We start from the raw sequence: 14,045 nt of genomic DNA on the forward strand, positions 1-14,045 counted from the left end.
ACAGAGTAAGGAAGAAGGTAAAATGTCAAGTGGACTTGAGAAGTTTTATCGTTGAGTCAACCAGTCTGTTTAGATCTCATAATGAAATGGGAGAAAAAGGATCCCTGGGGGTGAAGGACAAGCTATTGGGATGGAAAAAGATGGAATCATGTTGGCACTGATGTTATTTATGTCAAAAATAACATTTTGCTCTCTCTGAAATACTTTGTCAGTGTGTTTTCTTAAATGTTTGTTTGTTTTGCTGAAATGTGTCCTATGTTGTGTGGTAGACTTATTTAAATTATAGATAAATTTGAGAAATGCCCTAATACCAAACTCTTTGCTCAGCTCCGTATGAAAACAATTACAAAGAAAAACTATTTTCAAAAGATGGTATATCTCTGGATTACAGTTTTTTTTATTTCTCGCGTGAGTTGGAGTGCGTGAGCTCTGCGCAATGAGAAGTGCAGCTTGTCCGCCATTGCTGTATGAAGAACTATCGGGCTTGGCGTTTGGCTGTCAACAATAAACTTGAGGTGCGGGACACGGAGCTGAGAGGTCGAGTGAAAGCTCGTCGACTGCTCCAGAAACCAGCAGTCACCCCTGTCCCTCCCTGAAGAACATTTTCATGCCCACGGACGAGGCAACCATGTCCAATCTCAGCAAAGGCGGCACCAAGAAGGACACCAAAATGAGGATAAGGGCCTTTCCTGTAAGTGTACACCGCAGTAGGCTGTCTGACTGTCCGACGGGCGGTGACTCTATCACCGTGGTCTGGGCTGCTGGCTAAATGCTAGCAGGCTAACCAGCTGAGCAGCAGATATGACTTGTCAACCCATAAACAAAGTGCAGCCCTCAAATGTCCTGTCGCCCCTGTTTGTGGTCGGTTGATTAGGTAGCCATTTGATATAATAACGGCTCAATGAAAAGTTTTAGGATCCAGTTACTGCCCTTTATATTTAAATTAATTACAACTTCCCAGACGATAGCTAGCAGATACGTTCTGTCGCCAAAGCTGACGCTAACGTTAACACTCTCTTCTTGACACTTGTTGTTTGGCAGCCTTTCCACAAAAAAAATGCATGGTGTTTGTGCTTCTAAGCTCATGTGCCAAAATTATAGCAACATTTTCTGTTGACCCCGGGAAAACATTGGAATCTGTTTGTTTTTTTTACAGCTATGAATGGTTGCTTTGGGTCAACCAAACCTGCTAACCTAGATGTGGTTTTGCATCAGTGGTTAAGTACAGGGTAGCTCAGTATCTGCAGTTATTTAATGGTTCAAACTGGGGTTCTGGATTTCGGTCCTCATCCACCTGGCACTCCTTTTGACCGCAAGTCGCCTCAACATTTCATTCACGAACTGACCTTTTTTCTGCATCAGACATTAGCTTCTCTGCGACTACATAAGTGAGAGCGTAGCTACGTTATCCAGGAAAACAAAGGACTATTTACCTATCTATTTGAATACTTGAATAATGTCAGGTTTTCTGTTCGTGACATTCGCCTTATATGTTGTCGCACCTTTCTGGCGTTAATACAGTTGGGTCCTTCACACGCGAGTGCCTGCAGAGTGTGGCCCAGTTTTGACAGACTTTGACTGGCATCTTGACATGCATGTGTTTGGGCTTGTCTGACAAGAAGAAGCACACACTGTTTCTCTCCATGTATTAACAAGGTCTTGGCTAGATCACTGACATGTTGAAATGAACCGTTTCTGTTTAAAGCGTTGATGTTGTGCCATATTATTGAATTATACATTATGACAACACTGCACTGCTTAGTAGTGTTGCAGGGTAGAACTACCTTTTTTGGGTGGTTAAATGATTGGACCGAATAAAAACTGAGCTTCTGTAGCAACAATATAGCCTCTGGATATTTAAATAACCTGAAAGACTTCTCTTTAAATCACTGTCGAAGGGTAAAAAAAAGTTTGTTGCAAGTTGTAGCTTAAATGTCATCTTTCTGTTTTTACATTTTAAAGGTGCAACTTGTATGTATTATTCATTCATCCATTAGCTATGCAATGCCTTATCCCTCAGAGAGGCACAACAGGTCTGGAGTCTATCTCAGCTGACTAGTGGGTGAACCCAGAACCATCTACATGTGAGATGACAGTGCTGTACCACTAATTCAGTCCTATTGTGATTATCACTTTTGTATTGTTTCTCTCTATATAAACTGTAGTCAGTTGCAGCTCCTGAAATTAAATACATTTTACCCTAAAAGTTCCTTTCAGCTACAGCTTTCATTCCTTCCAGCTCAATAGCTACAACAGCTTAGTCCAACAGCCAACATGTCTTTTTATATCTCTTTTTTTATACCTCATCTATCCATTAAACCATATTGTTTAATGAGTTTTTCTGACAGTAAGTCCTCTTCCCAGCATGATGTTACATATGTGGGAACTTGTAGAGTTCTGGGGTGTTGAGAAGTTAGGAAGAGCTGTGACCTCGGGTACACTGCAGTACCATTTAAGTGACTCATCCTCAATAACAAAGTTAGTGATCAAAGCTTAGAGAGCAACTATTTAGGAAAAGTACTATTTCTTCTGTACATTTATTCCATATGAACACATTTGCCCATAGGCAAAGTCTTTTTGCATCAGTAGCTTCTTATTGAGGAACAGGGTCATATGGTTCTAAGTTTTGGCACAAATGCAGACAAGTGACCCATATCTAACTTAATCCATTGCTGGCTACCTTTTGCAGATGACGATGGATGAAAAGTATGTCAACAACATTTGGGACCTTTTGAAGAACGCCATCCAGGAAATCCAGAGGAAGAACAACAGTGGCCTGAGCTTTGAGGAACTTTACAGGAATGCCTATACCATGGTGCTACACAAACATGGAGAGAAGCTGTACACAGGCCTACGGGAAGTCGTCACTGAACACCTTATCAACAAAGTAAGACTAACACGGATCACAGGCCGACACAGCTGCAGAGATAAAGTGATGACTGAAACATTCATAGGTGTATCTGACTTCTCTCTCAATCATGTGTAAAAGAAAATAAAGTTAAAAAAAACAAAACGGTACATTGTTGTCAGATACTAAAAGTCGTGACGCGAGGATCCAGGACAATGACTGCATACAGAAATGCTGATATTATAGGTGAATATTGTTAAAGTTTCACCCCATTGATTGAATAGCGAGACGCTTGAAAGCCTCTTTTGAGAAGTTTGTTCGCTGCTTGACAGAATTTGTCGTTGGTGTTAAGCTTAGTTTTGCAGCTTGGTTTGTGTGTCATCCATGCAGATCGATCGCAGTACCGGGTAGTCGCTTTCTGTTCAAGAGCGACCTCCCGGGGCTGATTCATTGCAACCGGAAAGTTGGAGAATTACGTTGTCGATCAAATGTTGTCGAGTTGGGGATTTTGTAAGACAGGTTTGTCATTCCTGGCTACGAAGAGCCAAGTGTTGTTGATTAAGGACCATATTATTTATGTTTAGCTTTTTCAGACAGAAGATCAAGGCATCGTTTGAGATGTCTTGATGGATTCTGATTTTCAGAAATCAGACATGTACTTGATTTTTTTTTTTTTTTTTTTTCACCTGGATAAACCCATTTAAAGAGACATGGGGAAATACCAGATTTCAGAGAGTTATTCTTCAGTTAATTTGAACAACCTGTGGAAAAAAAAACTTTAAAACATGGCACAAAGAGGGCAATCTGATACTAATCCCGTAACTGTGAGATTAATTGGTTTTCAAACTCCCTCAAATAAGTGAAAGAAGCCTTCAGTGAGTGTTGCTCTAAAGCTGTCACGTGTGCTTTATAGCATGTAATTAGCAGGAAATTAGGTTCTTCCACGATATCTGCAGCGATTGCCTCTTTGCAGATACCCAGTGAACAATATTTCAGCAGGCTGCGGTTAAATACCAGCCAGATGGTTTAACAACTAAATTGGATGCGTGTTCTCAACTTGGCAGGCTTTGTGAATTAATGTTGTCAAGTAATGTCAACAAGCGGTAGATCAAAGACGAAGATGGATGTGACACCCAGTTGTGTTTTTATAATCTATTAATGGTCCGGATCTCGCGATGAAAGATGGACAGTAATGACGGTTTGGAGGTTTGGATGCAGCTTAAAAACCTGCAGCCAGATTCAAGCCATTGCCCGATCTGGAACACAAGTCCCATAAGACTGGCTTCCCACCAGTTGCACGACATCCACATTGTACACTACATCCATCACAGCTGCCTTATTAACAGATCAGAGCCTGCACACCGGCTGCAACAGCAACTGAGTGTGAGATATATTGTTTATGTATATTTTTCACACTTGAGGTTTGCACCACCGAATCAGTTCTCAGCAAAATACTCAACTAAAGCGTTTTTGGATCAACATATTGAACTTGTTGTTAGCTGAAGGTTTGGGGAAGTAAAAACTCTCCCAATGGTGAGTTACGCACTCGCTTCTGAAGGAGAGTTTAAAATTCTCAATGTCTTTTTGAGCGTATACCCTTGTTTTAAAGCAGGGCTCAGTAATACGGGTTTGTTTACCATGCAATACACACCCCAAAGCTGTAGGGGGAGCTCCGTAGAAAATAGGCGACAGTCTAGCCAGACTGTCATAAACCCACCAGAGGCAATTTGCGGTTTATTTGTCTTGGGTCCGCATGAGAAGGTGAACACAGTCACACACACACACCCAAATAGTAATAATAACAGTCCTAAAAAGATAATTCTGGAAGCGATCGTAACATAGCCTAATTTCATTACACCAAGACCTACTACTTGGCGCAGGAAGACTGTGTATTTGTACAAATGTAGTTCTACAAAAGTCCTTATAGCAACATCCACTGAAATAAACACGAACGGACATGTCTAGTCCTAGTACTATAGCCAGCCGCTTCAGAAACAGAGAATTGTTATTTTAGATATAGTTCGTTAGCCTGGGTGCCAGCCGAACTTAGCCCCGCCCATAAAATTTTTGGTCGGGATGTTCGGTCTGGCTCTGCTCAGTTGGGAAATCATTATGCCCGACCAAGAATCGGTCGACCCAATCAGATTGCCAGGGCGGGCTTTATACGATGATGGACAGATGACCAACAGGGACATTATCGAGTACGTCACTAAAGAGCTGAACATGGCTGCTGCTGGAGAGCTAGGGTGTGTAGATTCTGCCATCGAGTCTGTTCTACAGGATCTCCACATTGCATTCATTTTGAAAGACGAACAGAGGAACGCGATAAAGGCTTTTATCGATAGAAAAGATGTTTTTGCCGTCCTTCCTACAACAAGGGTGTGTCGCTTAATCTACGTCACATATTACGTTGCTCTGATTGGTTGTAGGTCTATCCAATTGAGCGAAGAGGCATTTTTTCTCCTGGTTCGGTTGAAACACGCCCCATACTCAAATCTCTATTGAGCGGTATCAGACTCACATTCTGACTAGAATCGTGAGTATGACGTAGTCAGGCTAATAGTTTGTGAGGCAGGAACAATACATAACAGTATGTTCACCTTTACAGTTACAACTCAAATACCTTCAACTCCAGCAAGCCGCTTTCAAAATTATTGTAATGAAAACAACAAGTTCTACACCGACATCACTGCTAACCTGCACACGGCAACTGCTCAACATTTGTCTATATACTAGCAGCTACATCCACTGATGAAAACGGTGGTTAGCTCAATGGCTGCTAACCAAACATCGTTTTCACAAGTTTTGACTTGGAAAATGTAACGATTTTAGCCGTAACCGCATTCAATTTAGCCGTCGACAGCTAATGGAGAGGGGGTGTGTCTATCAGGCTACCTGGCTCGGCTCAGAGCCCTTTACGACCTGCCGTGAAGCAGTAGTTCTCGGCTCTCGTGTGTCGCGAGACTTCCAGAGCTAAACAAAGCACGCGGCGCCACAGGCAAAGTTGCAAGCGCTGTTTCGGGCTAGGGCCACCAGATGGAGATGGAAATGTCACCGTTTTCATCGGAACGGGTCAGCCAAGAAAACTGATGATTGCCAAGCAATATTATGACCATGAAAAAGTTGCGTAGCATGTCTTTAAAGAAAAACAACTAATTTTTCATATGGTTAACTTTAGTTTTTCTTGTGTTACCTCTGAGACACATGATAGTGCCCTTGTACAGTCCTATGGTTCTTGAACATGTAGTCGGATTAAATCAAGCGTAATTATTGATGGAAAGACGTTGCATATTACTTCTTGTCATTTTATTATTAAACTGATTTTGACTAAACTTAAGTCTACTTTATTTTGAATCTTGTTTGTGCATATATGCAAATTTGGTAGTGTGGAGTAGCAGCAAAGGAAGTTTGAAAACAGATTAACATGGTCAAAGCCCAGCAATATTTATATCCTCATAAACCCTTACAATTGAAAAAACAATAAGTGTGATTTATCTGTTTGTCTCCCAAGATCTAACATGATTATAAGCATCATATGATTAATTGTTGTATTTATGAAGGCTGAACTGATGTAATACGAGGAGCAGAGGCAATAATTAATCATCTCTGCCCTGAGGAAGAATAAAAGGGGAGGTCAATGTGCCCTTAAGAATCCTCCTCCAACTGGGGCGCTGGGTTTACAATGCTGAGTCACACTGCAGTCTGACAGTTATCAAGCTGTTGGATACCTGACTAGAACTATAAAAACAGCCAAGAAGAGTCACGACAAAGACTCATGTTGGCAAGAAATCCCACGTTTCAGCTGATTTTAGGTGCTTTTTGTTTTGGGCTTTGCTCTGTGACCGTTGGTTTGTTTTCACTTGGTCTGTCGAGGAGTATTACTGCAAAAGTTGCAGATATATGTCCACCGCATGCGCATTTATGTCTCGACTTTTCCCCAAAGGTGCGAGAAGATGTCCTCAACTCCCTAAACAACAATTTCCTCCAAACCCTGAATCAGGCCTGGAATGACCATCAGACAGCGATGGTGATGATCAGAGACATCCTGATGTATATGGTGAGTGAGTGAAACATTTGTAAGACTAAAGATGTAAGGCGCTGATGTCTAACCAGAGCACGGCATAACCTTGCTGCACTTTTGGAGCCGATTATAGATGTAAATTCATGCATTTTAACAACATCTGAGCTGACACCCACTGGCGCATTGAAACACAAAAGACATTAGAGGTAATGGGAGAAATGCAAATGTTGTTCAAGACCTTTAACTTTTTTTGTCCTTTTTTTGTTTGTTTTCTCTGCCACAGGACCGGGTGTATGTACAGCAGAACAATGTAGAGAATGTCTACAATCTGGGGCTTATCATCTTTAGGGATCAGGTGGTCCGTTACGGCTGCATCAGGGACCATCTCCGACAGACCCTGCTGGACATGATTGCGCGGGAGAGGAAGGGGGAGGTGGTGGACAGGTAGCCAAAAATCCTAGTCGACAACATGATGTCATCTGATGAATAGTTTTTAGTTTAATGTTGCTGAAGCATGTAAGGATTCAACACTAAACTGATGATGGTAAAGTTGTCACCAGAGATGACAACACATGCTTTTTGCTGTGAGGGATAAGAGAGATGTCAAATTATTTTACTATATCTCTTGCCTTATGAGAAAAAGCCTTAAAACCTCTGATATATTGAAACAATGATTTCTCTGAGCCTTGCTGTGGAGGGTAACTGGGTTTTTTTCAGTGAATGAATAATAAAAAGGTAGCTAGCAGCTGTAGTAAGTGAAATGAGTATCTACAAAGGTTTATTTATGGTTTTCTTTCCTTTGAGTGTTTTTGGAGTTTCTTTGAGAATTCCTTTTAGTATTTTTTTCTTTTTCATCTCTCCTCCAGGGGGGCGATTAGAAATGCCTGCCAAATGTTAATGATCCTCGGCCTTGAAGGGAGGTCTGTGTATGAAGAAGACTTTGAAGCACCATTCTTAGAAATGTCTGCAGAATTTTTCCAGGTTTGAGAGAACAATAATCATTCCTCTGACTTTTCTTCTTTTTTATTTAATCATTTTTATTATTCAAACTAATCGTATCCATCGTATTCTTCGGGAGTCGTATGAATAAGTTGGCAATGTAAATACCGGTGACTGTCAGAACATCCTTGGAAAGGGATTGCCAACCCCAGCTGATATGTTATTTCTTGTTTTCACTTAGATGGAGAGCCAAAAGTTCCTTGCAGAAAACAGTGCCAGTGTTTACATAAAGAAGGTCGAAGCCAGAATTAATGAGGAGATTGAGCGTGTAATGCACTGCTTGGATAAATCCACAGAGGAGCCCATCGTCAAGGTGGTGGAGCGGGAGCTCATTTCTAAACACATGAAGACCATCGTAGAGATGGAAAACTCTGGCCTGGTTCACATGCTCAAAAATGGCAAGACAGATGGTAAGACTTAAATTCACAAAGCAGAGAAATGGGAATCCTCGCCTCTCTTTGATAAACCATGTAGCTGTCACTTAGAAATGTCCTTGTGGGTCATTAATACAATAATACTCCTTGTTTAATTCACAAACTACGTATATGTGGTATTTAAGAATCATTTGATTTCTGTGAAGCCGTGACTGGAGTGACGTCGGCAGATATTTCACTTCCCTTTGCTTTAAGCAGACCTGTGTCGTTTTCAGTCGGTAGAAATGGATTTACAGCATATGTGTTCGTGCGTATCCGTCCACAGATTTGGCATGCATGTACAAGCTGTTCAGTCGGGTTCCCAACGGGCTGAAGACCATGTGCGAGTGTATGAGCTCATACCTGCGGGAGCAAGGCAAGGCGCTCGTGTCGGAGGAGGGGGAGGGAAAAAACCCGGTAGATTACATCCAGGTATGTTCACAGGCTATCGGGAGACAGCCGCTATTGCTCATCCTCTTAACACGATGTCAGATTTTTCATTTGCATGCCCCAGCACGATGGGACTGTTCAGGTGTTATTGATTGTTGAAAAGGAAAGACACTTGTCCAAATGTTTACTCTCGTGAGAGATCGTAGAATAGTTTCCACTGGCTTGGCACACTGAAGCATGCTGCTGCGTGATGAGCCTTGATCATGAAGCACCTCCATGACCTTCCAGCAGATCATAGCTGCTCTCACATTCATGATGGTAGCCACAAACCATGATGGTCTTTATATTCAGTCACGTTGGCATTGCTTTTTGAATTATTATGTGCGGTTGCTTTGGGAAGCGGAGAGTAGGCTCTGTTTTTAAGGGCTTTTAGTGCTTCTGAAGCTCCTGCATTAAACCAGTTGCTGTCCAGCTGACAGCCGCCTCCATATTTTCTGATCAGACGCTCTCCCCTTTCCAGCCTGACTCATCTCCTTTCATTCGTGTCTTCCCGTCGCCTCCTTACAGGGTTTGCTGGACCTCAAGTCCCGTTTTGACCGTTTCCTCCAGGAGTCTTTCAATAACGACCGGCTCTTCAAGCAAACGATTGCTGGCGATTTCGAGTACTTCCTTAACCTCAACTCCCGCTCGCCTGAATACCTGTCACTCTTCATTGATGATAAACTGAAGAAGGGAGTAAAAGGGGTGAGCAATCTAATGGAGCTACACTTTTATTTTGGAACAGACTACAGATACTGCTGGCTCATAATCTATTACCTCACCTCAGTGTACGTCACACGTTGTTTTTTGTTGTCACAAAAAATTGCTTTTGGAAATTTTGTCTCTTGATTTGAAAACATTAAGTCACTGTTTTCTCGTAGTTTAGCTTGTTTATCTATTTAAGTGGTATTTCAGCAACATAAGCTCATGTCTTTTATATATTTTGCATGCATATATAGCCTGACCCTTTGGATTGATTTATTTTTATCCAGCTAACAGAGCAGGAGGTGGAGTCCATACTGGACAAGGCCATGGTGCTCTTCCGCTTCATGCAGGAGAAGGACGTGTTTGAGAGGTACTACAAGCAGCACTTGGCTCGACGATTGCTCACCAACAAGAGCGTCTCTGATGACTCTGAAAAGAATATGATCTCAAAGCTAAAGGTGAGCAGGACTGCAGCGGAACAAATGAATGCTCTCAGAAAGTTGAATATTAATGGGGGGGAATCTTGAGCAAAAAATGGCAATCTAGCTCAAAAGATTTCTTGTGGTTCACTTATCCCTGCGTTCCATAAACTTTTCCTTTTTTACACACAAGTTGAATTTCCTGTGTCAGTTGCTGAGGAAAATATATGTGGATTTGTTGATGGGTAGTTTTAATTTTTTAATTGTATTTTTTTTGTGTTAACTACTGGAAACAGCTTTTGATCATTAAATGTTGCCCTTTTTCTGTTCTTGTGCTCAGACTGAGTGCGGCTGTCAATTCACTTCTAAACTGGAGGGAATGTTCCGGGACATGAGCATCTCAAACACAACCATGGATGAGTTTAGACAACACCTACAGACAACGGGGGTGAGGAGGCTCCCCGTGACACGACTCATTCTGTCAAATTAATAAGCCCGCATGCTATCTGCCGTCGGTACATGGCTGCTAGATTGACAGCAAAGCTGCGCTGCTCAGTTACATGGAAACAATCGTGGACTTAACTAGCTGTTTCCTGGTGCAACACGATACGAGTTACTGACCTGTGCTTTGTTTTCATTGTGGGTTTTCATTGTTCATTGGGTTTTTTTTTGTCACCTGAGTGTCTGTAACTCCATCTAGTAGCCATTGTAAGTGATGCAAGTGTGCTTTATAATTAGCACAAAGATGATTCATGATGATGAGTACAAAATATGTCTCTCAATGATAAACGTTTTCAGGATGCAGATTCAGATGAATCCATTTCTAACAAATTGCTCATGCACATAGTTTTTGTTATTGGTCTTTAGTTATTAGGAAGTCCTGCAGTGTGTGTGTGTGTGTTTCTAAAACCTAACTGCAACCTAACTGCATACATATTATGTTTGTTTTTTTCACTTTAGGTGTCACTTGGAGGGGTTGATCTCACAGTGAGAGTACTGACCACAGGATACTGGCCAACACAATCAGCAACACCCAAGTGCAATATCCCCCCTTCACCGCGACATGCATTTGAAGTCTTTAGAAGGTTTGTCAGCTGTACACTTATGATAAAGTTGAATGCTTTTTTTAAATTTAAAAAAAAAAAAAAAATTTATTATCAACTTCAGGATCGCAAACGCAACCCGTTAAAAGGTCTTAATATTCCGGCCTCCCTTTAACTCCACTGCCTCCTACCTTTACAAACATTTCTTATTTTATCTATTTTCTAAGTCGCAGGATAACCAAGAAGCGTCAGATAAGAATTTCTAACCCCAAAGTTCTAGCAAAGTTTCATAAATGTTAAGCTTGTATTCGTCAATGATTTTTTTTTTTTCTAAAGGAAACGATGTGCACCTAAGTCTGTTTTGTTGACTGTTGCTGTGTTTTCTTCTTCTCTTCGTGTGGAAATTGTTAAGAGTAACACTCTTCAGTTCCCTGCCCACTGTTGAAGGTGGATCTTTTTGTGTATTCCTACCAACTGAACTGCTAGAAGTTGCTGCCAAACTTAATGTTCATGCTTATTTTTTTGCTATTGGCGGAAAGCGCTTACACCCGAGTAACATTAGTTGTGTTGCCTTGACTGTTAGAGGTTAACCCAGCACGACTCCCCTCTGCTTGCAGGTTTTATCTCGGGAAGCACAGTGGGAGACAACTCACTCTGCAGCACCATATGGGGTCTGCAGATTTAAATGCCACCTTCTATGGTCCCATCAAAAAGGTATGTGCCACACGTGAAGTGGAGTTTAGTGTATTTCAACATAATGAAGGATACTTTGTAACACTGTTTTATGGTATCTGTCACTTGTGGACAGGAGACTCTGATCTGCGGTGTCAAAGGAACACCGCTTGACTTATCAAGGTGTTTGCTGTTTAAAGTTTACTTTTGTAACTTTTTGTAACAATTTTTTTTCAATGATACTTCACGCTCTCAAACGTACCTGCTGCAAAGTAACATCGAAGTAATGAACAGCTTAATGTGCCAAGTATTTAGTGCTGCTACAGCATCACGTGCAACTTATTATTTTTTTTCAAATCGGCATCATTTTTGTTATTTTTAAATCCACAACGTACAATTGAAATCTTTGTGAACCTTTTTGGACACTTCTTTCGCCGTTGTAGGGTGTTCTGTGTGATTCTTTTAGATAACAGGCATTTATCCCGTCAACAGGAGGATGGTTCCGAGGTTGGAGTAGGAGGGGCCCAGGTGACGGGCTCCAACACCAGAAAGCACATCCTGCAGGTGTCCACCTTTCAGATGACCATCCTCATGTTTTTCAACAACAGAGAAAAGTCCACATTTGAGGTACACGACTTTGCCACGCGATGTAACTGTAGCCGTGTTTTCTTGTAAGCGCTACGCAAATTTGAGGCCCACTTCTGAGAACTTGCAAAAAGGTCAATTGAATTTGTACGCACTTGTATTCACTGGTTTCGGCTGAGTAATCTGGGCTGTGTGGTGCCATCAGAAAGTAGTGTATTGGCAAGATTACACGCAATTATTGTGAAGGAAGCAGAAAATACAGTGGAAGAAGATGCAAACGAAACAAATCGCCTCAGAAAGAAATGTAGAGATCTTAAGCACTTTTTTCCCAACTGGGCATCTAATCACATGTCAACCGGTAATGACCAAGTGTCTTTTTTGTATTTTTTTTATTTTTTTTATTTTTTTAGCGTCTCATATTGTGCATTGGCTCATTCTTAAATTTTTTTCCTTATCGTCCGACACTACTTAAAAATCAACAATAGAAAATAGCATCTGATATCAGTAATGATTTGTCTTGCGAAAAAATAAAGACTTGCAACAAGGAATCATCTGTTCATCTGCACAGTTTCAGCGGGCAAGATAAGAATCGATATTACGGACTTGCTGCCTCAATTATTAAGTCTTGTTTTACCGTGACACTGAACTCGCTGTCTTGAACGTGCAGGAGATCCAGCAGGAGACGGACATCCCAGAGCGGGAGCTGGTGCGAGCGCTGCAGTCTCTGGCCTGTGGGAAGCCCACGCAGAGAGTTCTCACTAAGGAGCCCAAGTCCAAGGAGATTGAAAACGGGCACGTGTTTACAGTCAATGACCAGTTTACCTCCAAACTGCATCGTGTCAAAATCCAGACGGGTAAACAAAATCTTTTACGTTTATTCAGTATTTTAAACCAGAACTTTGCAAGCTTTGTTGTTTATTAAACACGTTTTTAGAAATCTTCTTGCTACCTACATGTAACGCAGGTGTAACATTCAGGAAAAGTTCCAAATCACAGTATTTTAATGTCATGTAATGCTCTCTTTGGGTGTTTTGTTAAACCTTATGCCCCTCGTCAAATCACATTTCTTGTGTGTGATTTTTCTCCTGTGTCGTGCATCCTCCAGTCGCTGCTAAACAGGGGGAGTCGGACCCAGAGAGGAAGGAGACGCGACAAAAAGTGGACGACGACAGAAAGCATGAGATCGAAGCTGCCATCGTTCGCATCATGAAGTCTAGAAAGAAGATGCAGCACAACGTCCTTGTTGCAGAGGTCAGTCGGTCGATGTGGTTATCTCGACAGTTTCTTAGACGGTGCAGCTCACAGATCATCTCGGGGTATATTTGAGTCCACATTTTTCACAGTGGACACAAGCTCATTATCTTTCACTCAGTGAGTCTTCTGGTTCTCAGAGGGACTCGCTGCTTCTGAGTGTGAAATTACAAATATTTTCTAATTAAATCAACAAACACTCGCTGCTTATTTCTTTGGTTTCACCGCAGCCCATCTGTGCGCTAACACAACAGGCCATTGACAAAGTGATACTGATGAGGGTGCAGAGGGACAGTGAGGGGATGAAATGGGATGTAGTGTCGTGTAGTAATTTCTGCCTTGTATCTCCACAGGTCACGCAGCAGTTGCGAGCACGATTCCTTCCCAGTCCTGTAGTCATCAAGAAGCGCATTGAAGGACTCATTGAGAGAGAATATTTGGCAAGAACACCAGAGGACCGCAAAGTGTACACTTATGTAGCATAACTCACTGAAAGCTAGCATCAAGAAACTGAGGGCCTTTTTTTTTTTTCCTTTTTCTTTTTTCTCGTGGACTGCTATGTGTTTGAACTTGGAAGTGCTTTCATCATTGATTCTGGGAAACACTGGGAAGCTTAACTTTTCTTCCAGACAATGTGTTTAAAAAAAAAAAAAAAAGAGA

General features: G+C 41.6%; 1 protein-coding gene across 1 annotated transcript; it reads left to right on the forward strand.

The window, feature by feature from the left end:
• The first annotated feature begins 439 nt into the window (after positions 1-439).
• Positions 440-14,043, forward strand: cul3b (cullin 3b). Its single transcript, XM_075473634.1, has 16 exons — positions 440-691; positions 2,690-2,887; positions 6,792-6,905; positions 7,153-7,313; positions 7,736-7,850; positions 8,050-8,278; positions 8,568-8,713; positions 9,239-9,415; positions 9,703-9,873; positions 10,175-10,282; positions 10,795-10,919; positions 11,495-11,591; positions 12,042-12,176; positions 12,802-12,988; positions 13,240-13,385; positions 13,739-14,043. Exons 1-16 carry the CDS (start codon positions 608-610, stop codon positions 13,868-13,870), a joined length of 2,325 nt encoding a protein of 774 aa, XP_075329749.1. The 5' UTR covers positions 440-607; the 3' UTR covers positions 13,871-14,043.
• Positions 14,044-14,045: the final 2 nt, after the last annotated feature.

Source organism: Odontesthes bonariensis, chromosome 9, assembly GCF_027942865.1.
Source record: "Odontesthes bonariensis isolate fOdoBon6 chromosome 9, fOdoBon6.hap1, whole genome shotgun sequence".
In the NCBI taxonomy this organism is placed as follows: Eukaryota; Metazoa; Chordata; class Actinopteri; order Atheriniformes; family Atherinopsidae; genus Odontesthes; species Odontesthes bonariensis.